At 35.6% G+C, this 24480-nt stretch overlaps 1 protein-coding gene across 4 annotated transcripts in view; it reads left to right on the top strand.

Annotated features, from left to right (window-relative positions):
- The window catches only part of LOC128858306 (rho-associated protein kinase 1), a 73490-nt gene that overhangs the window by 9444 nt on the left and 39566 nt on the right, over positions 1 to 24480 (top strand). For all 4 annotated transcript variants that reach the window (XM_054094469.1, XM_054094468.1, XM_054094470.1 and 1 more), the window contains exon 2: positions 85 to 1305. In XM_054094469.1, the coding sequence (XP_053950444.1) occupies positions 1283 to 1305 (23 nt within the window). In that variant the 5' untranslated portion in view covers positions 85 to 1282. The remainder of the gene's footprint in view (positions 1 to 84; positions 1306 to 24480) is intronic.

Genomic DNA, 24480 nt, shown 5'->3' on the forward strand with positions numbered 1-24480 from the left:
CGATAATATTTAGCTGCTGATTTTTGCATAATTTAAAATAAATATCGACTTGTTAATTAATTTATATAATTTTCTATTTTTTAGGGCAGACATTGGTTGCGAAGTTTGAAAAAAATCAAAAATATAAGGAAAAATTTGGAGCAATAAGAAAACAAATACAAATATATATAAATCACGTAATATTATATAACTACTATGTACACATCCAACTGAACTGAGCAGCAACAGTAACGGCCATTGTAGTAAAAATCAGCAATAACGTGGAGCATAAAAAACTTTTTTACTTATCGAAACAAAAACAAAAAACTAAAGAAGTATGCATAATAAAATCATTTCTAAAAGGCAAACCTAATTGTACTTAAGTCCAAGCGAATGCAAGCACCGATAAGAGGGGAGTAAAATAAACATTGCAGTAACAAAACCGCTTCTCCATCAGGCAAAGATTCAAGAATAAAGACAAACCTCCAGCGAAATAGAGGAAACTCAGTATGCAATAGGGTAAAGTCACGACCATTAAACAAATTGTAAACGGCAAAAAGACAAAAAGGAACGGAAAACATTTATAGAAGTTGAGACGGTAAAGGAATTGCACCAAAAAGACGCACAGAATTGTCGAAAGTGCCAAAAATCGCACAAAGCCTCAACGACTAAACACTAGCATTACTAACCAAAGGCTAGGGTCCACAGTGTAAAGGCATATTCCATTGTGATTGGATGCCAACACGAAAATTTGTCACCAGCTGTTTTATACAAACAATAGAAGCGCGGTAGACAACGACCTACATAGCATAAGCAGCTCACATTTATGCCTGTAATCAGATTATTTTTATGTAAAAAAAAATATTGTTTTATGTTCCTGGTAAGCTACTAAGCGTATAAGCGTTGTGGAGTTGAAGGAATTTCTATTACAGTGGTAGCGGCTACTTACGCCTGCTCTTCCGCGTACTTTGCATCGTGTTGCGGAAGTGTGCTTTGTCTACACACCTCCGTTTTAATGACGCCGCTGTTCGCACTACCATCCGCATCACCCACGACGTCTAAAATAATATTTATAACTACAATGCTATACGCCGCCACTGAGTGGCAGGTCAATGCAAAAACTCTCAACTGATGCTACTATGCGGTGGAGGACAGTGAGTCCGATAAGCAAGAGTAGCATTAAAGAAAACGATAGCAGTACAACAAAGACAATAATTAAAGAAAACCCTTTTGTTTGTGTGCATTTGAAAGCAAACCGAAAGAAATTGAATATAAGTGACAACCAACAACCGAAAGAAAAATCATGGATGAGGAACGGAAAAGACGGTAAGTTGAAAATATATTAGTTAATTTAGTTCATAAACTTTTTTATTGAAATTAAAAGTGCCGCTGCGTGGAATGTATTCTGGCAAATATATGGCACTAAAAAGTATTAAAAAATACAACTCTGTGTGCTATCTGTAGGGGGCGGTATAATGCCTCAGTTGATTTATTTTTACTTTATTTGTGCTGTGTAATGCAATAATTTCTTAGCAGGCTCTTAGGAGCTGATTGATCAAAAGTAAAATTAAAGCTGTTCGCAGCTGTGCTAATTTTTTCGTACTTTGCTTTGTGATTTATGACTACGATTTATGATTTATTAGCGTCATATGAGAACATATCAACATTTTAACCAGTTTTGACTATTTTTCTTTTTTGGTTTGAATGTGCATTTTTTATAAATGTATGGTACATTGTCTAACGGGAACCATATACCATAGCCCCAAGTTTGGAAAGATCTATGTTTTATCCAAGTTTTGAAATTTGTGCAAACATTAGGAAAATTCCACAAACATTTCATTCCAATTCCACGGTTTTTAATTAGAATTTCTAGAAATATTTTTGGTATGTAGTTTTATAGTCTAGCAAATATTTATAGAAATCGTATATATGTTTATGGGTTTTGTTAATAGGTTCTCCATACACTCCCAAGGAAGTTAGCCGATTTAGTTCTCACTTGTACTCGAGCTATGCTAATTATATATATGTTTATATATATATATATATAATTGGCGCTTACACCCTTTATGGGTGTTTAGCTGAGCTCGTCCTCCTATTTACGGTGTACGTCCCTATGTTATTCCATGTTAAAAGAAGGGACCTATTATTTTTATAAGAAGCTTTTTCATGGCAGAAATACGCTCGGTGGCTTGCCATCGTCTGTTGAGGGGCGACCGCTGTTAATACAATTTTTTCCACAATTAGTGCTTCGTGATGTGCACTTCCGCATGGTAGTTACGAATCAACCTATTCGGCTAAGGTGGACTTGGATTAAGCTTCGAGGGTACCTGCAACTTAAAAAAACCGTCTAAGGAAAAATTCAGAGGGGTTAAATTGTACGATATCGGTAGATAATCTAAGTAACCTTCGCTGGAGATAATTATACCCTGTTGTTGTTGTTGCAGCAGCAAAAACATTCCTCATATATATATGGGGAGAGCTGCTGGAATGACAGTCCTTGGCCGGATATACAGTATTTCCGGGTCATTCCGGTAACGTAGAACCGACTGTCGGGGTAATCATACCCTCAAATCGTTCGCTGTGTGGCACATAACGCCATCCTGCTGGAACCATATATCGTCTACGTCCATATCGTTCTGCACAAAAAGAAGTTAATTACCATCTGTAACTAGTACTCATCGTTCACGGTGATATCTCATTAACGTTGCTTTCTGAAAGTACGTAAAAGTTAGTAACTTTTTGTAGGTGCATTGCCACTTGGAGAACCTTGCGTTGGTTTTAAAGTCGTCTTATGTATCGCAATTTTACATAAGTACATCCATCCCTCAATGTCGCAAAATCTTATTTTTGCGGTCCTCTATCGAAGCCCAGTCAGCGATAAAACGACGTTGTCTTTGTCATCAGCTGTGATCTCGTTTTTATACGGTTGCAGATCCAAGTCCTGAGGCAAAGTTGCCTAGATATAGTCCACGTAAGCTGTATGGGTTGGTGCGTGACTACCATTCGGAATGCAGTGAGAACGTAGGTTCGAACTTTACTGAAACACCAAAATGAATAAAAAGTTTTTCTAATAGCGGTCGCCCCTCCGCAGGCAATGGCAAATCTCCGAGTGTATTTCTGTCATGAAAAATCTCTTCATAAGCTCCTCGGCTTAAGACTGTAGGCCCCTCCATTTGTGGAAAAACATCAAGACGCACGCGCCAAAGGAGCTCGGCCAAACACCCACCCTCTCCTACAGAAATGTTTATATACCTACATATGTATATATAAGCTGAGTTTTTGTTAACAACGAGGAAACTGCTGGCGGTCATTTGACCTTTGGGTGTTAGCTGATTGGTGTCTTAAGTGTACATGTGGAACATTTTTTGATTGAATTATAAATTAGATCATGAGGCTTATTTTTTAATAATATTTTAAGGCCGGCGGGCCAATTAGATGTCCTAAATTCAGTAGTTTTCGCGAAGCGTTGTAGGATGAGAAAAAAAACAATTAGCCAAATGAAGTTTTGGGGATAGTTTAATATATATTTGAACTAAAAAAAAAATTTGTACAATCTCCAACAATATATTGTAAGCCGAGTTATCAATAGATTCCCAGAGTGCCTTGCCACTGAAATATCCAACTTCTGTACAAGATACAACTTGCAATTTTCATCTGAAAACAAAAAAAAAAAAGATTATTAATTTTGATGTAATTATCTTCGATGTGAACTAAGAAAATTGGGAGAAACACGTAAAATTCGAATTTTTGGGGAAGGTAGAAAAAAAGTGGTTTTTCAAGGAAAAAAAAAACTCTTCAACTGGGTAAAAAAGTCGCTTAAAAAAAGTTTTTGGATGTTTTTTTTAGTTCACATAGAGAAGAAAACAATACTGAAGATACGCATTTTGAATGAAATGGATAGCTCGTTTAGTTTTTTTGCAATCGTGTACATAAATTAGGTAAAATCGTGAAAATGAAAAGCCGAGAAAACGCGCTTCAAACTACAACAATAAGCGCACGGTTGCTCGACGCCGCACTACGCTCGGCTCTGTAGCTCTGCAAATACTTGGAATTTAACTCTGAAAATTTGTGTCTCATGTTCTTGAATATCTAAGCTATTGATTTCAGGAAAAAAAAAAATCGATTTTTTTGACCTTTTAATTGGCCCGCCGGCCTTAATGGAGTTCTCAGTTTTCGTCGAAATATGTTTGGAGTTTAACTAATATATTTTTATTTGAACATCGTGAACGATTTTCATCTCACTGTAGCGTATATGTGTACGTATATATGTATGTATATATTTAAAGTGCGAGTACGTGAACATATTTCCTTTTATAATTTTCTCGTTCTTTCATAAGATTTCTTGCTCTTCTGCACCACTAAAATTTAAGCCAATCAAGCGATTTACGGTGCATATTTTACTTTGAATATGAATATGCATTATATTTGTTTTGTATACAAAAAAAACACATGTGCACATGTGTGTAGATTTCGTTTAGATTCATTTCAAGGGAAAATTCCACTACTGGCATTTTGTCATATTTGTTTAAATAATATTTATATGTCTTCTACTTGTACTTATTAATAATATTTCAACATTTTTATTAATATTCATACACTTTCATGTTATTAGGAAAAATTCTAAATTTGAACCCAAAGAAATTCTATCTCCAAGTTTTTTAAATTTAGTGCCGGGAAAAGGGAATCCCAAAAGCTTAACTCAGAAGGTGCCGCTGCGATTAATAATGAAACTTTAATTGGAATATATTTAAAATATAGAATCTACTTATGTAGCTTAGCTTTGTGGACGGAATATGATATACAAGTAGTTTAACCCAATCACAGTGGCTTAATGATTATTTTTATACTTTTTGTGTTATTTAATTAACAAAAAAGAAAATCATTCAAACTTGTTGCACTTGATTAATTAATTTGGCACCATAATTTTGTACCTTGTATGTCGAAATTTGAAAAAAAAGTTATCTGCTAGGCAAAAAAACAGACGCATCTTTTGTGATTATAAATTTTGGATTTTAATTTCTTTAATACAATTTTAACTGATTTTCATTACAAAATAAGGTAATTCTTTAACAAAAGTCATATGAATCAAAGTTCCAAACTTTGTGCGAAATTCAGAAAAATTCATTGAAGTTTCCAATTTTTTAATCAGAATTTTTAGAAAACTTTTGAGTGTGCTATTTATGGAATGTTTTATGAAAATTTTATTCCTAGCTAACAAAGTTTTAATTCATGGCGAAAAATACGAGGATTTCCTTTTTTATTTTGCGCCTTTGCGACACTACTTTGATGAGCTGCAATTCGATATTTTTATCGAAGAGTTTGGTGTTTTTTAGCATGAACTTATGTTTTCACTTACGAGCTTTATTTATTCTTTTTTGATAGAGTTAAAAAATTCATCTCTCCCAAGGATATGATTTGCCATTCATAACATCCCAGCCAAATTTATGTGTAAGATTGTGCTGCAATTTCCAATGTGATTACGGCAAAAAATGTAGCTTATCGTTGCGATTGGCAGCTGCATTCTTCTTATACGAATGTAGTTCTGCTATTTGCGTACCTGTTACGCATATCGCTCATTTATTGCAATTGCGTCATAACTCAAAAAAAAAATTTTTTTTTTAAGTTTTCAAATTACTAAGCTTCCCTAAATAAGAGCAAAGCCATATTTTCATCTAATGAGATACTGTCACAGCATAAAAGAAGAGTTTGTGGTCATTTTTGCGTACTTGGCTAAAAAATGTATTTTTTAATATGACTCTATTGAAGTACATAAATGAGCGATATGATGATAAGATGCTCACACTTTTGCTGACATCTCTTACTGAAAATCCATGATTTCCCTTGAAAACGGCTAATACTTTTTTTTCTTAACTTGAGACGGAAATCTTTTCTTTCTGCGACTGGCTTGCTTTTTTAAATTAAACTATCGTTGTATTTTTTAAGCACCAAACTGTGCTTATCGAAATTATTCTAATCTTTTTTAAATGCGCATTGATTTCTATTGTGCAGTTATGATTAACTGAGCTACTCTTGCTAATAATACGTTCACATGTAAGTAGATTATCTACTTTTTCGTGCTTAACTCCCAATCCGTCATTAAAAAGCGAGATTTTCCATACAAAATTTCCTTCCCAAAATCTGAGATTATAAAATAATCCTAGATAAAAACCATACTTTTCGACATACAACCGTGTGTTATCGTTAATTATTATTACGAATGTAAGGAGAAACATCAAAGTAAAAACTAAATGAAATGGATGCCGGCAAAGAAAACAGGCTTGTAGACATAATTATAATAAAAAGCCTGTTAAATATTATTAATTATGGATTCATTTTACAGAAAAAAACTTGTGTCCATAAACGTTTTGTCCTCTTATTACTTATTATAAAATGTAATATAGAATGTCCCATGCGTATTGGTGCCATAATTTTTTGCAACCTCAGTAAATGTCGCTTACGGATTTCCTCCAACTGTTTGTTATTAACAGCCAATTGCGCAATTATTGTAAATTAGCTATTCCTTCTCCTTCTTAATTAGCTAAAGTTAATAATAATTAAACAAACCAAAAACACCGAAATATTCCATCATAATAATTTCTATGAAGAAAAACCTTTCACAACAGTATTGACAGCTGATTGTCAGTTTTGGAGGTAATCTGTCATATGTGAATGGGTAGATTAATTTTGTGGATTTATTGGCAATTAATGTAAAGGGGTTTCCAATCAGAGGTGTTATTTTGATATTCAAAGAAAAATGATATTTTTTAATAAAGAGGAAGGTATGCCGTTAATAGTGGAAAATAACATCAGGCAAATGACCACCACGACCATACTTACAGGATAATATCCGTTTCCCGAAAATTTCCAAAACCGAATTGCAAAGTGGCTGCCCTATGTCCTCGATAACCTCACGAATTCCATCTTTGAGGTCTTGAATCGACACTGGGCTGTTGGCGTAGACCGACCTTCTCTTTCTCGGTTGCCAATTGTTATCACCTCTTCGAGAGATAACACGGTCCGGAAACTTTTCCCGTAAAAGATCAATGGTTTCGTTGCATGTGTGGCACGTAGCGCCGTCTTGTTGGAAATAAACGTTGTCCAGATCAATACCATCCAATTCCGGCCATAAAAAATTGTTAATCATCTCTTGAAAGCGCAATCCATTCACCTGCAACACCTGTTATTGGAAAACCCTTTATATGTGAACGTACTTTTATGCAGCACCAGTTTCTTCCGTGCACATACTTTACATAGCTAGTCAGCTTCGTTGTTGTTGCAGCAATGTAAGCATCCACCCCAAGTGTTTGGAGAATGCTACTGGACTGACAGTCGTTGGCCGGATATAAATCTGAGTCGCTTCGTTGTAGTATTTGCTGGCAGAAGCTCATTGAGAGTTGAAACCTCTCAATCGACGCCAGGTTATTCAACTGGTATGTTTTCCATTTCGCCTCACAGCGCATAAGGCAGAGGTCAAGTAGGTGTGTTAAACATACGATAGATGGGCCTCAGTATTGGGGATCTCATTTTATATAAAGATAAGTCCTATTGAATTTTGAGAGTTATGCGTTCACTAATGCCTCTAGAACGTATGCCTGCTAAAGGATATATTTATGTAAATAACTTTTAGTTTTTTTACAGCCAAACTGTTTATTGAAAAAGTTATTTAACGCCCATTTAGTTTGGGTTCAATAGCTTCCTGCCTAATTACATTTAATCTCATTTAGCATTTATTCATAGAAGGAAACTTATTTAGGTATATTCTTAATTCGTGAGAAAATTGTTGGCTTAGTAAAATTACTTCATTTGCGCATTGCAATGCCAAAATTTGCACTTAAGCCGAAATGGATGCATACGATATATGTACATACATGCTTACATATGTATAAATAAGTGCGATAATAGGCAAGTGTGAATATATTACATACATATGACTTGTGAGGTGCTGCCAAAAAAGCTATGACTGGCATAGTTGAGCAAACAGTTTTTTTAGTTTACCGTTTAGGATTATTTTCAATTAAATTAACCAAAAGCATTGGTAATTAAGGTAATTTATTATACCTACTCAATTTAATTCAAATAGGGGAACATACTAGTTGGATTAACCGGCTTCAATTGGGAGATTTCAGAAAAATGTTTTTCTTAATTTTGGTGTTTCACCGAGATTCCAATCTACGTTCTCTCTGAATTCCGAATGGTAGTCACGCACCAACCCATTCGGCTATGGCGGCGGAAGAGCTAAAAACTATTCTTTATTTGTTGCAAATATTCACGTTGCACGACTTCAAAGGCAGATAGTTGCCTAGCCACCGATTGTTATGCCTTCTATGAGGATATGATGAGTTCCCGAAACTCGTGTAACGCCCGAAAATATGTACATTCACCAATATAGTGCAAATAATATCTTCATGAGGGCTCGGCCCTTGAATGTTGTCACTAAACATACTGGCAATAATAGCGTATATAAAATATCTAAAGTAGTAATTAAATGCCAAAAAGAAATACAAAAATTGAAAAAATACAACTCTGCTCACAGCTAAACCCAGATACAGATTGTTCTTAAAAGACGTTTCTCTTGATCGTTTATTTTCTGGCACTTTTACCTCAAAATTACACACTGCCCACCACATGAAACCCAGTCGGGATTTGTCAAAATATTATCTAAATCGGTCACCCAAATCTTTTTTGAACCATTTTGTTAGATGCGGAACGGCACCATCTCATGGAACTCCCTAGAGGTATTGGATTTCCCTCTTGGCTTTGTATAATTATGTCACTCAGTCTATTCACTTTACCTTGTTTCCCAACTAGTTAGATTTAAACTAAATACAATATGTACCCATATTTTTCCCAGTCGGCCTGTCTAGAGTTTCTTTCGTCAGTGTCCCTTACCATTATGACGTTGTGGACGTGTGATAGCTTTCTACTACAGTGGGAATCTTCATCAACAACTGAAATATATTCCGTCTAATGTCCATGCCTTCGTTGCTCCTGTTTTTTACAACAATGTTGCGAATACCCTTCATAACAACCGAATAGCTGGGTTGTTGGTCATTTCGATCCTAATCTATGCTTTTGGCGGTGCCGCTGTTCGGCATACCTGGGATTTTGGTTGAATTCTCGTACTTGCTAAATGAAAAATTTAGTGTTAAGTTACTGATCGACGTGTGGTAACGCGAAATTGGTGGCAGTGCTGTGACCGAAAATTGAGGGTGACTGATTTATTATTCCCGTGGTCTTCTGTGCATTCGTTTTCGTAAACGAAAGTGATATTCATCTACTCGACGGAGCTGGTAGGAGGCGGTCTAAAAACAAATGTTGCGCTAGCACGACATATGGTGCTAAGTTCATTCCTATTACTCAGAGTGGCTCGAATACCCCAAAAATTAGCGGCAATGTTAACCTCTTTGCTGCAAAATATCTGAAGGATATGGTGACACTTAATACTGAGTTGGGAACTAGTAATTTTTGGTAATTATTCACCAGCAGGAGGGACTTCGTCATCATCAACTTAAGAATAAATATATAATTTGTGGTGTGTGTCCCATTCAATAGGTCAAGATGTTTGCTCTAGCAGAGGAGTTTTGTTTTTGGGATGACGCCTGTGCAGAGGAAACTGTAATGAGTACCGCTTTACCGCCATATCAATATGTACTACTTATAGCTTCACAGCTGCACCTACATACTAAACATCTCTCCACAATCTATCACTCTCTCTGCGGGATTGTCAAAAAGGTATATCCTCAAAGGGGCTGGTTAGCTCAAAGGTTTTCAGTTATTGTTGACGCCTAAGAACTCCTCACGTCTTGGATCATTTTGAATATGGGTTATATGCGAACACTCGCACTCAATGGCTTCTGTTGCTAATTCCACCATGTATTTGATAGCATCCACTGTTGAGTGGGATTTCCTGAAGCCGAACTGGTATGTGATAAAATACCTTTATCTTCTGCTGAAAATGATACACTGTTGTAAATAATTCTCTCAAGAATTTTTCACATTGTACCTAGTAAGCATATCGGTCGGCAAGACTCGGGTTCACCAGGCTTTTTATTTCCCTTGGGTAAAAGCGCAAGAGTTTGCATCTTCCACCTCTGTGGCGAAGTGCCTACGTAAAGGCAGGCTTGGAATACCGCTAAAAATATGTCTGGACTCCTATAGCAGAGGAATTGTCAAAGCTGTTTTGTTCAGTATTTCTTCGTATTTCTTCCTAGAAGGTTTTAGTCCAGCGCAGTAACTATAAATAATCAGCTTTATTACGAAAATCATAGTTTTAGGATCTTATGCCCATTATGTGTTTCGTACAAATCTGATTCAATGAATCCATGAAAAAGTACAAGTCGATATATTATTAGTTTATTTGAAAGAGTAAACATCCAAATTATTCATGGGACACAGTTTCATTCATGCGACTAGCTCAACTGGATTCGCAGTAGCGTATCCTGTTAGCCCAGTCTTCCAAGACTTTGGTGAGGGTTTCTGGCTCTATCTCACGAATACACATTCCATATTTTCCGTAAAGGCCTGAATCGTTCATTAATTGTTCGCAAACATTGGTGCTGCGCGGTAGCCAACAAAAAAGTCGAATGGCGTCAAGTCGCAGCTCCGGGGTGCTCATTTCCCATCGCTGAAACGGCTCATAACTTGATTACCGAGCTTGTTGCTCAAAAATATCTATTAGGGCATACGCACGAATGCTCCAAAATCTCTGAGGGTCCATTGCTTTTTCTATAGTAGTAGTAATATAGCCGCCGAAATGAAAATGCGCTTTGCCAGAATAAACGGTTTCAACATATTTTCGATAAGGGCACTGTTTGGGTTACACAACTGTGACATTGGAAAAAAGATTGCAATATTTCCAAACGTTCAAGGTAAAGGGATTTATTTCGTGCCGCGGAGATATTATTTTTTAAATTCATTTCTTTTTAAACATTAAGCAATATTTTTACTTACAACTATTTAATTCTTTCTCTTGAGTCTGGTGAAGGTTATGGGATTTGCAATTACTTTTGTTTGAGTGCGATTGGAGTCGTGTTTTGTATGATGTGGCATATTTCCTTATTTGTTCAATTATTGTGGGTACTTTGAGATCATGATGAATTTGTATATTTGTGATACTCGTATAATAAGAGGCGTTTCAGATCATTATGAGGGGTTTCGCTTGGAATCTTTGAAGTACTTCTATGCTGGATTTTGCTGCGGTGCCCTAGAGTTGAAACCCATATGTCCATATCGGTTTGAAGATAAAGTGTAGGCTGAGTAAGTAAGAGGTTACTTTCGAGAGAAACCAGAAAATTTCAATGTAGTAACCAATATATACTTCTGAGTTTTATTTCTAAAACCTTCCGTTTGCTGAACATATGAGTTTTCCATGTAAGTTTGCTATCAAGATGCGTGCCGAGATATTTTGTGACTTTAGCTTAGGGGATGATTATTATTATTGAGCTTAATAAGTGGGCAAGTTTTTCGATTTAGTGTAAAAGTGATTTGGGAAGATTTTGACTCGTTTGGCTCATTGCGCCACTCTTTCACCCAATGATTTATTTTGGAGTTTTTGGTAGGCCACATGGGGGTAGGAGTCAATTATGAGTACGGCAGTGTCATCGGCGAACGGTCCGACTATTGTTTCTTCAGGAGCTGGTAGAACGACACTGATACTGACGGGAGATATATCACTGACTTTCTGTCAAGGTTTCCAACAAGAAAGAGCTGCCACTGTCAAAATAACATATGATTAAAACAAAAACAACTATATGGACCGCCCTGTAAAATTGCCGTTTTGCCAAGGACCTACCATTAACAGTTTAGTGTCCATTGGTCCTCAGAATGTCCCAATCGCAGGAATCTTAAAAAGAAATTCATATGTAGAGGATTCCAAATGTTATTCTTTGAAATGAGAATGAATATTGAAGTTTTTTATTTAATTTTTTTTCTTTTAATACTCTGATCAACTCTTATGTGGAAAGTAAGAATAACTGAAGCTTTTCAATAATATTGTTAGGAATATAGCTACATATCAAAATATACACCTACATATTCGAGTATATGTATTTCTATGTGTACTCATATAGTACATATTTATCTCTATGTTCCGAAATACAGCCCCCACGGCTTTGTAACTCATCACCATTGGCTAACTACGAGTTAATTAGTCCAAATCTAGAGGTATGTATGTATGCATGCAAGCTTGCTTATAAAAAATGATATGGAAACCCTAACCACAAATGGAGTGCACACGCGTATATAACATAGACCTGTTGCAGCGTTTGGCGATTTTTGTAACTTTTTCAACATTTTATTCTTTCCATATTTCGCTACGTTGGTATAAAAGTCCATTAAAGCGCGAATAGCGCGCGCATCAGCTAATTGCATACATTGTAACTGACACACACACGCATAGGTATACACACATTCACCTGAACATAAACTTAACTTTGGACGTCGCACCTACCAAAAGAGCTATTGTACATCGAAAATGCATTTTTAAAAAATTTGTACCAAATGTTGCCGAACAAATTCTCAAAAACCAAAATAAAAACCAAATTTATAAAATAAACACAAATCAAAATCAAAGGCAAAAGTTGCTGACGCGAGCTACTACTTTGGACAGGCATTGGACTGACGTAGCAGTATATGCCGCTGTGGTTGCGGCCAGTCAACAGCATGAACCTGTGCGTTTGGTGACAAGCGTGTGAGCGCAAATGAGCAGCGGGACCAATCAAACGCTGTTGGGCAATGGCCACCACCGCGACTACCGGCCATTGATAGCCGACACTTGGCACCCAAAGCAAAAAGAAAAAAACAACAAATGTAACAAAAATGCAACGATCAGAAAAATAAGCGCGAAAAATGCGCTCCAACGAAACGCGCGGCGTTTGCAATGCGATTGCGTTCGCGACACTGACTTTGCCTTTTAATAAATTTCGCCATTTTCGTTATTGCAAAGCAAAAGAAAACAAGAAAATAATCATCGTCTCAGTCATAGCAAAAGTGTATTAAAAACAACAAAAAATAAATAAAAAAATCCAAAAATTTAAAAATCCTATGGTTGTAAAAATTAGAAGCTACGCAAGCAATTGACAAATTTGTGCTCTTTGACGTTGGGTGAGCGCAAATACTGAGATAGGTATCTTTTGGCGGTTCGAATATGCTGCAAAATGCTTTTGGACCTCACTAAGTCATTATATTGTTTCAAGTGTTGGACGTTCGATCGGTTGGTGATCGGTCTGTTGGTCGATCGACAGATCGATCGTAGCTAACGAATTTGCGCATGCGCGCGCGGCTTTCTTTACTGACCGGTAGTGCACGAAAATAATGATAATCATAAACCACATTAATTTCAAGTGTTTTAACGACACACTTTCATTACTCACACTTCATAGTCGGTCTATAGTCATAGAATGGTGAAAAATGTAAAACTTAATACGAAATACGAAAACTGCTGCCCGCTTTTGTGCGTTTCGCGGTTGTGCGTGCGTGCAAAGTCATTCAATTTGAAATTAATTAAAAGTAAAATATAAATATAAAATTATGCAAACCACTGCGTGATCGCGTGTAATGGTGTATACGCGGCAAAAGTTTCGTGAAAAAGAAACAAAACAAAGCAAAAAAAAACAACAACTGCGAAAGCACGCGCCTCATATTCGCCCTAAATCAGGTCCAGCCAAGAGACACGTTGGGCGCTGTGTGGCGCTGAGGCGTTCATTTATTTATCCATCGTACTGAAAACAAACGAATAATTAACTACATTTGCGTGATTAAAATGCCGCACACAAAATAATCATTGTGTGCTTGAAATAAGTAAAAACACAAACAAAACCATTTAAAAAAAAACAATAAACGGAAAATCAAATGCCTATGTGCTGGCTGGTGCTGCTGCTGAATACTTTTCGCGAGCAATAATAATAATAATAATGTTTGCCAACGCCAGCCATTACGAGCGGTAATTTTCTTGTTGCTATTTTCGGATAAAACCAATAAATTATTTGCGCTTTTCTGGAACGACAAAATATTTGAAAATATATGTACATACGAGTACACTATAAGTGTATACAAGTATATATATTTGTTGGAATGTTTTGCATGCATTTTATGCGCGAGCCACATTGGCATTTTAATTGCGGCCTTGAGATAATTTTCAAATTTGGGCTTGAATTATCAATTGGCACACCCTAGTCATGCGGGAGTTATCACTTTCAACGAAACTGAGAGTGGAAATTTGGATACAATAGTAAATTAAACAGTGTGGATATGACTACTTTGTTTTGTTGTACTTGTTTTTTTTTTTTAATTTGCTGCAGTATATGCAGCATTTCATTGCATCTCTTCTATGAACTCGAAAGGACTGGCTTTTGTTTTATATACGAATGCTCGATATTTTTTGTTTACGAGGGCGGTTCAATAAGTGCCCGTGTTTGATGACAGAGGGTGTTCCTAAGGGAAGTTGGTCTTAGCATCATGTGCTGTCATCTATAAAAGGACGGCAAAATAAATTTCAGACTGCTATTCGAGTAAGACGTGTTTCGTGATTTTCGCTAAGATGGATAAAGATCAGTATCGTTCGGTAATTCGCTTTTTGTTTTTGGAGGAGATAACAGCAAAGTTTAATGCTGTTTATGAGGACGCTTCACCATCTATGCCCACAGTTAGATACTGGCTCAACGAATTTAAACGTGGGCGAACATCCGTTTTTGATGAAGAGCGATCAGTACGCTCGGTAGACGTGGTTACCGAGGACATCATTCAAAAAGTCGACGAAAAGTTTACAAGATAAGTCGGCGATGAAAAAATTGTCGGTCCGATGGGTGCTGCGATTGCTCACAAGCAACAACAAGCGGATGCGGCTGTTAATTTCGAAGCAGTGCTTCGAAACTAGCACTTTCATCCGGAGTTGCCGCCGCCAAATTGCATGAATTGCGTTATAAATTGCTGCCACATCCCCCGTATTCACCCGATCTGGCTCCCTGTGACTTTTTCTTGTTCCCTAACTTGAAGAAATGGCTCACGGGAAAAAAATTTAGTTAAAACGATTGAATCATCGCCGACACAGAGTCGTATTTTGGAGAGTTTGACAAATCCTATTTTTTTGAGGGGTTAAAAATGGCCGGAGCATAGGAAGAAGTGTATCTTTCTAAAAGGGGACTATGTTGAAAAAATAAATAAATTTGAAAACACGGTGTCTTCATTTCTAACACGGGTACTTATTGAACCCCCTCGTATATTGTTTTGTTGAGCTTTTTTTTTGATTTTGGATTTAAAAGGCTTGTGTAGCAAAATTAATTATTTTTCCATAAGAAAATTGTTCAAATCAAATAAGAAACAAAAAAAAATTCAATAAGTCCTGTGCTCTAGCTATTTAGCACATTATGTACTCTTGTATTCGTTCCTAAAGCTAGTTTCTATGGGAGTGGAATACCATAAATAAATAAATTCTTTGGAATATCATAATTTTTCGCCATAAATCCATCTTATTTTGAATGTTTCTTTACCAATTCGCTTCTTTAAATCTCTCCAAACATTTTCAATGGTGCTTAGGAAGGGTGATTGGTTTGGCCAATCCATAACTTTAACATTATTTTATAACAACCATTCACGGACTAATATTGAGAAGTGTTTTTGGGTCATTATCTTACATAAAAAGCCACCGAAATGGCATACTCACCTCAACAAATGGTAGCAGCATTTCTTGAAAAATATCCTTGTAAATAAATTAGTCCACTTTATTGGTTATGAGATTAATAGGTCCTCCTCCATACCAAGAGAAGCATCCACAAATCATTACGTTGCCTGCACCGTGCTTGAGTGTTTTTTTTTTGTTTTTGTACATCGTAGTGAGAACTCTTGCCCTTTATGACGTTTAACATTTCACCCAGTATCATTTCCAAATAAACTTATTTTTGTTTCATCTCTCCAAAGTATGTTATACCATTTTCCCATACCCGGCCACATTACGTTAAAAAAAATAAATAAATAAATAATTGGCGCGTACACTTCTGTTAGGTGTTTGGCCGAGCTTCTCCTCCTATTTGTGGTGTGCGTCTTGATGTTGTTCCACAAATGGAGGGACCTACAGTTTCAAGCTGACTCCGAACGGCAGATATTTTTATGAGGAGCTTTTTCATGGCAGAAATACACTCGGAGGTTTGCCATTGCCTGCCGAGGGGTGACCGCTATTAGAAAAATGTTTTTATTAATTTTGTTTTCACCTAGATTCGAACCAACGACCTCTCTGTGAATTCCGAATGGTAATCACGCACCAACCCATTCGGCTACGGCGGCCGCCACATTACGTTACATTACATATTTTTCATAGTTAAAATGCAACATTTATTCCAAAGTACCTATTTTAGTGACCGCGCAAAATTACATTTTATGAAAATAACGGAATCTGTGCAACCAATAACGCAACTTATTATAACGGGTCATTTAAAGTCACAATGAAGCAGTGATGCCTTTTGTAAAAAAAAGTGAAATTTCAGTAAAAGCTTTCAATTTTCCGTGCGGTGCAAGGAAATCGATAGATAAAGGCAGCGTGCCTATTTTAGTGACCATATATGTATGTGTAATTAGAGCGTACACCTTCGTTAGATGTTTGGTCGAATTCCTCCTCCAATTTATGGTGTGCGTCTTGAAATTCTTCAGGAAATGGACCTACAGTTTTAAGCGCCTCCAGGCGACAGATGATTTCTTATGACAAAGGTTTCTCTTTCACTGCCTGTCTAGGGACGGCCGCTATTAGAAAAACCCTTTTCTATTATTTTCGTGTTTCATCTCCATTGTAGATTTCAAACCCGGCCCTACGAAGTATTAGTTACGCACCAACCCATTCGCATATGGCGGGCGCCATAAGCTCTCGTTCTCACTTCATTGAATGGCGAGAAGTAATAATGAGCTACGGAAATAAATCAGCCGACTACTACGGTTGTGGATCTATTTTATATGGGTTAAGATAATAACTAAGATAATCACAAGCAACGAATTCATACTGAGAGAGAGTGATAAATTAAAAATATTAAAATTTTTTTTTTGATATAAAGAAAAACTCTTTTAAGTGGCCAGTGTGTGTACTCGTTAGTATTTGTGGGTGAATTTGAATTTGAATTGTTCCATATGTTTAGCAAGAAAACAGGTTTATATTGACTTAGAGAGGAATTATTAACTTCATGTGGTTTTGAGAAGTAAGGAAGATTTTAGTTAGACAAAAAATATGCTAGCTCTGGTTGTCTTACGCGAAATGAAAAATGTTTAAGCTTTACAGGAAAATATTTTTACAGTAAATCGCTATAATTTGCATTGGAAAACTTATTTTAAATACATAGGTATATATAATATGTATGTGAGTATGTCTCGCTGAATATCAACTTTATTATGGAGCCATACTGTTCTTGTGTATCAAAATTGCATAAAACTTATGAAAAATTTGTACCATCTAAATATAATATAATCGCTTATTGGGTGCATATGAAAATTGGTTTTTCCAGCTTAACAAATTTTACAAAAGAATGTGGCGTTGCTATAATTTTTTCCATCACTGTGTGCACATACTTTTGCTTACCTTTTTTTATTTTCTTACAAATAATAATGTCGTTATTCTCCAAATGTATTTTTTCATATTTCAATTGCTCACTGCGTCGTCCGTTTGTACGTAGCAATTATAGTTATGAGTATTTCTTAAAGTCTTTATTTAATTTTTTTGCAGCTAGTTCTATTTCTCTATTTTCTATTTTTCACAGTGATTTCATCATGTTTTTGGTGATGTTGTTATTGTCACCTATGGCTGTCGCCAATTTATCGCCATCAGCAGCACCAAAAATGATAGATTTTAACGATTTTTTCCCCTCCCATTCATTCTCAATTTTTTTCATGCTTTTGAAATTTGTTCAATTTCAATTGGCGTCTCTATTTACTATTAGTTACGTTGTTCTTTTATTTGTTTGAGCGCTCATATGTATGCACATATGTGTGTACGCCTTACCTTTTAATGCCTCGTGTTTGCGCATGTTTTCTCACTGATAACTGTCCTGGCAATGAACATACATACACAGTACAACAACATCGCATCCCAACAATTCACTACACTTCACTTCAATTCAATATAAGTATGCGCACAGTGGCAACAACATTACAACAACATTATTTTTTGACTTTTATTACGAGTGTATGATCGGCGATTGGCGGTGATGAAATCACACCTTACGAGAAGTTATTGATAAATTATTTATTTTTGTGTCACTCTATATGACAGAATTGTTGCTTTGCTGTATTGTTTCGTTCTTTTTATGGCATTTTTTTGTTTTTTTTTTCATATTTTTATTTTATAACAACTTTTCTATTATTTATACGCAAAAATTATGTAAAGAAGGTAGTAAGCAAATTTTTGCCTTTAGTTTCAATTTATATTTTAATTTACAAACACACCCTTTTTTTCAAGACAGTATTGTTGTTGTTATGCCCAAATATGCTTCGGTGTATACATTTTTGCTCTCTTTAACGCTTGCAACTTTTTACTTGGATTTGCTAACATTCAACGACGAGTTGTTTCAACCACGTTTGAGTGGCATGCGAGGAAATTGCAATTGATTTAACGATTTCGTATGTTTTTTTTGAGTATTTCGAACAAAAAAAAATTAATATTTGCATATTCGACTATTTTATAAGATTTTATAATATATACTTATTTTTTGCCAGTTTTTATAACTCGGTGCGAAATTTTCAGCTAATTTAAATTCTATTTCCGACTGTGACCAATCCAAATTAAGATAGCGTTTGATTTATACTCACTCTGAAATTCAATATAATCAATTACGTAGATGCAAGAACAGCCTGATTTTAACGCACCAAATTCTAAATTGTCGATTGCCAGTTTAAATTTTAGAATTGTGATTAGGATACGAATTACTTTTTAATTTTTAAATGTTGGATAAGAATATTATAAGTGCACTCAGAGTGGGGGAAAAGGAAACTTCGTTCACAAAGTGAATATTTGCGCTGCTGAGGTTCAGGCACTCATTATTAGTAGCTCATAACGCGACAGATTCAATCGACGCCTGCTACATGTTATACGATCTGGATTTATATCCGGTCAAAGACGAATTACCTCCACAAATTTGTCCACCTATTAGAATTGTCAAATAACTAATATAAATATAGGATTTTCATACACCCCACAAAAGAAATTTCGTCCAAAGAAAGCACACAAAAAAGCCCATTAAACAAATCTCAAAAAAAAGCGCACATAAAAAAACCACGCACAAAAAGGTCGCCCAAAAGGGCTAGACTGTAGTTCAAGAGTACTAGATCGGACTAACTATTGTCAATTTATTGTCTATTTCCTCAACTCCTTCAGTCCCATGACTCAAGAACTTGTGAAACTTTTAGAATTCGTGGTCAATAAGATGTTTTTATAAACCTAAACTATAATTGTCTTGTTAATTTGGTCTGCCATATGCTCAGTACAATTGATGCATCTGGGTCTAAATGGGTTAATATGACATTCTATATTTATGTCCATTGCGAATCTTAATATTCTTCTATTAGATCACTCACCCAAAATTTCTTTAGAGAGAGTCACATACATATGTATGTATGTTTGTCAGGGTGTTTTAAAACATATGCGCTATTAACGTATTACATCACGATTCCTCCTTGAATTTGCTCATCTACCTATTTTTCAACAACTTAAAAACGGCAACTAAAATTTTATGTTTGCAAATTAAGGAAAAAAGAATTTTTATACACATCAATATTTTAGCTGACGACAAATACATAAATAACAAAACCAGAGCATCGAGAAAACATCAAAGAACAGTACATTTAACCTACTAAATTTTCATTTCACAATAAGCGATTTGTGAAAATATCCAGCAACAAAAATGAACTAAATGGGAAAACAACGAGTGTCAGCTGAAAATGATTGCAGCAGCCGATTTTTGGCACATTTTCAAATGCTAGTCGCATATTCATTCGCACTTGACAAATATTACTGAAAATATTAAATTTGTTGGAAAATGTGTCGGACGCGTCGGCAGGCATATTTGGTTCTATGTGTTTATAACATATAGTAAATTGGACTGTTTTGAGACCAGCTTAGCACTAGTTAATTTTGGTATGGTACTAGTCCGTGCTAAATTCTTGAGAAATATTTTCTTTCACACATAGTTTTTTATTTCACATGGCAATGTCATTAGCTATGATTTCTATTTTCGACTAGTTTCCATATAGTCCATTTATACCCTTCCGGTTACATTACACTATTAGCATTGAAATTGAGCAAAGAAATGGTTTGCGTGAGAGGTGTACGAGTATAACTTAAAAAAAAAGACACAAATAAATTAATAAAATGAGTAAACGTTTGCTTATTTAAAAAAAAAAAAAATTCATATGCCTACCTCCATTCCCCATCCATTCATCCAAACACCAAACAAATAGAATATTTTCTCGGCATGCAATGGGTTCTCGATAGTCTTCTGCAAATTGCTTTCACTTCAAATACGGCAATTTAGCTTATTTACTTGTTTTTTTTTTTTTTTTTTTTTTTTAGAAAATATTGGTTTCATTTAGAACAATTGATTTTCAAACCTATGATGACCAAATTTTTTCAATATCTTCACTGAGTGTGGGCAAAGATCTTCCAGGTAGTGTTGACAAATTTAGATCCTCGGTCATACTCACTACTAAAACAAAAATGTCTTCTTCGAATACGAGGTGAAGTTCGTATTGATTCGCTGATCAATTAGTACAGAACAGATCGCAACGGGACAGAAGTAGTCAAAACATGTGCTTACTTGAACAGCTAATCTTGTCAGATATCTTAATCGAGAGTAATTGTGAAAAACACCCTTTACAAATTAAAAATGACTTTAACTGAGCTGTTACTAGTCATACTGAACTACTGTAGTTATAACTCCACTAGAAGCGATCCAGTGCAGTACTAGTTACTTTCTGTGCAGAGTATATGTAAATATTTAAATACTTATATGTATCTATACATCATGTATGTGTGTCTGCGCATAATAAAGCATTCACGTTAATTTCGTGCTACTAACCACAGAATCCAGTTGTTTTTGTTTTCTTGAAAGTCTGCTAAGAAATTGCCATCTTATAATACAATTGCGGGAAATCAAAGCAAAGTACTGGCTGTACGTACATACAATACTATCAGCTGTGAAGAGTTGATGAGCAGCACTTTTTTGCTGTCATCGCCAACCAAAGTTATTGTTATACAGTTGGGGATATAAAAATCTGAATACAAAAAAATTGCTGTGCGAATGTTCTTTGGCAAGTTTGGTTTTGAGGCAATATTTATGCCAAATGGTTTATAGGTAATCAGCTGTCTTACATCGTAAAAGGAAAATCGGTCTCTTGAGGGACGCCTGATGAAGGGACAAAAGGTTCAGTAGACCCGTTATCTACTGTGTCTATTAGAGAGACTTAATCCAATCCAAAAAACGCGAATAAAATCCTGGGCAGGAAAGTTTATTAATAAGAATTTTATGTGACTAGGTATCAAACTCTTTACGAAAGTCCGTATAAATGCAGTCGACCTGCTAACCAGCAGAAGGCAGTATGCAATACTCAGGTGAATGCAATATTCGAAACTATGAGCCTTTGGAATGTTGATTTTTTTCCCTAATTTATTTGAACTCTATAATGTCTACGTCTATGTACTCTACAAAGCAGAAGAAATATAAGATATAGATAACAAAATATTTCATTTAAAGCACAAATTAAGTAATTAAATTAAGAACCTTAATAAAATTAGGCAAAGAAAAGTCTGCTTGATGGGAATTAGAAAATGCGTTAAATTAGCCAAATCGTCTTACGTTGCTTACGAGTTTAATTTTCAAGTGTTCTCCATAAAGAAAGTAAATATTTCAAACTCATTTGTATAACACTAAAGCTTATCTTTTCAATCAATGATGCCGGTAATTATATAATATTGAATTACGCCTCTTCTTTTCGCCAAGCATTAGCAAGTGGCGGTATAAATAAACATATCTTGGACGCGCTGGAATAGAACTGCCTAAAATTACATTTGTTTGTAAAATAATGAGCTATACCAGTTTTATGAGGCATAACCATACCCGCTAGCGATAAATCTTGCTCGATAACTTTGTTGTTGCTTTCGCATGCAAATTTTTCGTCAAGTGAGCCGAGCAGAGAGAAAGCGAGCAGAGTAGTAGCGAATAAAAGAGGCCTGTCATAAGTAAATGATACACTGATGTTGGAGAGGATCGTGTGAGGCGCAGAACTTAATCGCTTAGGCACCATTTATTGCTTGCAATTGCTGATGTATGCCGATGATATTGACATCATTCGCCTTAACAACCACGCTGTTGGTTCTGCCTTTTCTAAGACACATTGGTGACGATGAATATAGTAGACTATGGAATAGTGAGCTGTATGAGATCTACGGTGACATAGACTTGTGTAGCGAATAAAGCTCCAGCAGCTATGTCATATCGTCTGATTGAATGCAAACGTTCCGGCTCTGAAAGTATTCGATGCACTAGCTGGTGGTAACAGATGAAAAGGAAGGCCTACTTTGCATTGGAAAGGCCAGGTAGGGAAGGACTCTTGAACATTTATTGCATCCCGTGAGTCCTTCACAATTGTAGAAACCTTCAGATCGTCGGCATGAAGCAAATAATTTGAAAAAGTGAAACAATTGCTAATGGCATTGATAAAAAGGACAAATAATGGAGGTCCTAAATGCTCCCCTGGAGAACACCTGAAGTAATCACAAACGAGTCCGAAGACACATCAATAGTTCCCACAGAACATCTATACGTTAAACACGTTTTAATTAATTCTAAGAAGTGAAAACCTAAACAATCTAATACTGATGTATGATTTGATTGCAAAAGACAATTTGTCACACAAAATACACTCAATTAGTTTGGAAATAGTCGACTATTTTAAGATGAATCTACAATTGCGTTCATATTTTTTTTTACCATTCTTGAGAATTATAATGGATTTAATTTCACACTCATATATAAACTTTCTTGAAGCTAGATACTTGTTAAAAATTACTTTTAGTGACCTATATTCCTTAGCAAAACTTGTACCTCGTCTGGAGAAATCCATTTTTTTTCTATTTTGTAGTTCAATTTGGTTCTCGTTTTGTCTAATTGACGCCGTTTTGGCGCATTTCCTTGTTAAAGCGGCTTTTTGTGGCCGGTTGCCGTAGTTATCGTTCTCGTATAAATTTCGGTGCCCTCGTTTTCTATGAATATTTATTTCCTTAGCTCCGAAAATCAGCTGCACTTTTACATCTCTTTTACAGAGTCGGGCAATCCATACACCAATCCTCCTAAAAAAAAATATAATTTCGTTTTTCACTTATTTCTCTGATAGGAGTATATTTTTATATTTTTACAAAGCCATGCAGCTTGTGACTTCAAAAAGAAGACTTCAAATTTGTATTAAAAGTATATGAAATGCACCCATCAACCCGTTGCCCGCTGTCAAAATTAGAACAAATTTAATACTATGAAAATGCACAGCATTGCGCCGGGGACGGATTTATTGCCGATTTTCTGATGTAAGTGGACCCGTTATCCGCTGTCCCGCTGCAATTCTGTTCCGGGCTTAAGCCGACAATTCAAAGGTTGGTTAAAAAATTTTAAGAAATCGGTTCTGTCGAGGATAGTAACAGGCACTGGCAGACCAAAAACTGGACGTTCTGTTGAGAATATTGATGCTGTAGCGCAAAGTGTTGCTGAACAACATTCAACGTCGATATCTCGACGTTCCTAACAGGATTTTACCTGTAGACGTACTCATGGTGAATATTTAAATGATGTAATTGTTAAGAGCCGAATTTTGAATAAAAATAGTACAACCTAAAATAATTTAATTTGTACATGTTTTATTTTATAACATCTAGGTGCGTCTTTCGAAATACCCTTTATGTACCTATAAATCTTTAAATGCAAGTTTACTACTTCTACGGATTTATTAATATATCCGTAACTGTACTCACATAATTTACATATAGTTGTGTGTATAAAAATCTACGAAATGCAACAGTTTATTATGCTTTGGTGGTGGTAAACCGAATGACTATCTGTCTGGCTGTTCTTGTTCTACTTTTTTTATTGGCTTTTGTTTGCTTTCCGCTGACGCTTACGTTGACATTGCCGGAAGTGATATTCATAGGCGAAATTTTCTCTTGTTTAAGTAAATTTCGCTTGAATGTGTGTGCATGTCAAAAAAGTTATATTATATGGAGGTTATGGGGTACGGAGGTGGTACGAGAGTGTGGCATGGCATCTTGGGTAGTGTCTTATTGTATACACATCCATACATATCTGCATACTTATCATCAATGCTGTTGTGAGCGGTTAATATATATGCATGTATACTACAAGTTGTCGCATGAAGTTTAGAGATATTTAACCTACTATAACGACTATTTTCACACATTCACATTTCTCGGTCGCTCAGATGGATTTATAGTTTCTGATTCTCGGGTTAGAATTTTTAAGATATTAAAAATAT

Source organism: Anastrepha ludens, chromosome 3, assembly GCF_028408465.1.
Source record: "Anastrepha ludens isolate Willacy chromosome 3, idAnaLude1.1, whole genome shotgun sequence".
In the NCBI taxonomy this organism is placed as follows: domain Eukaryota; kingdom Metazoa; phylum Arthropoda; class Insecta; order Diptera; family Tephritidae; genus Anastrepha; species Anastrepha ludens.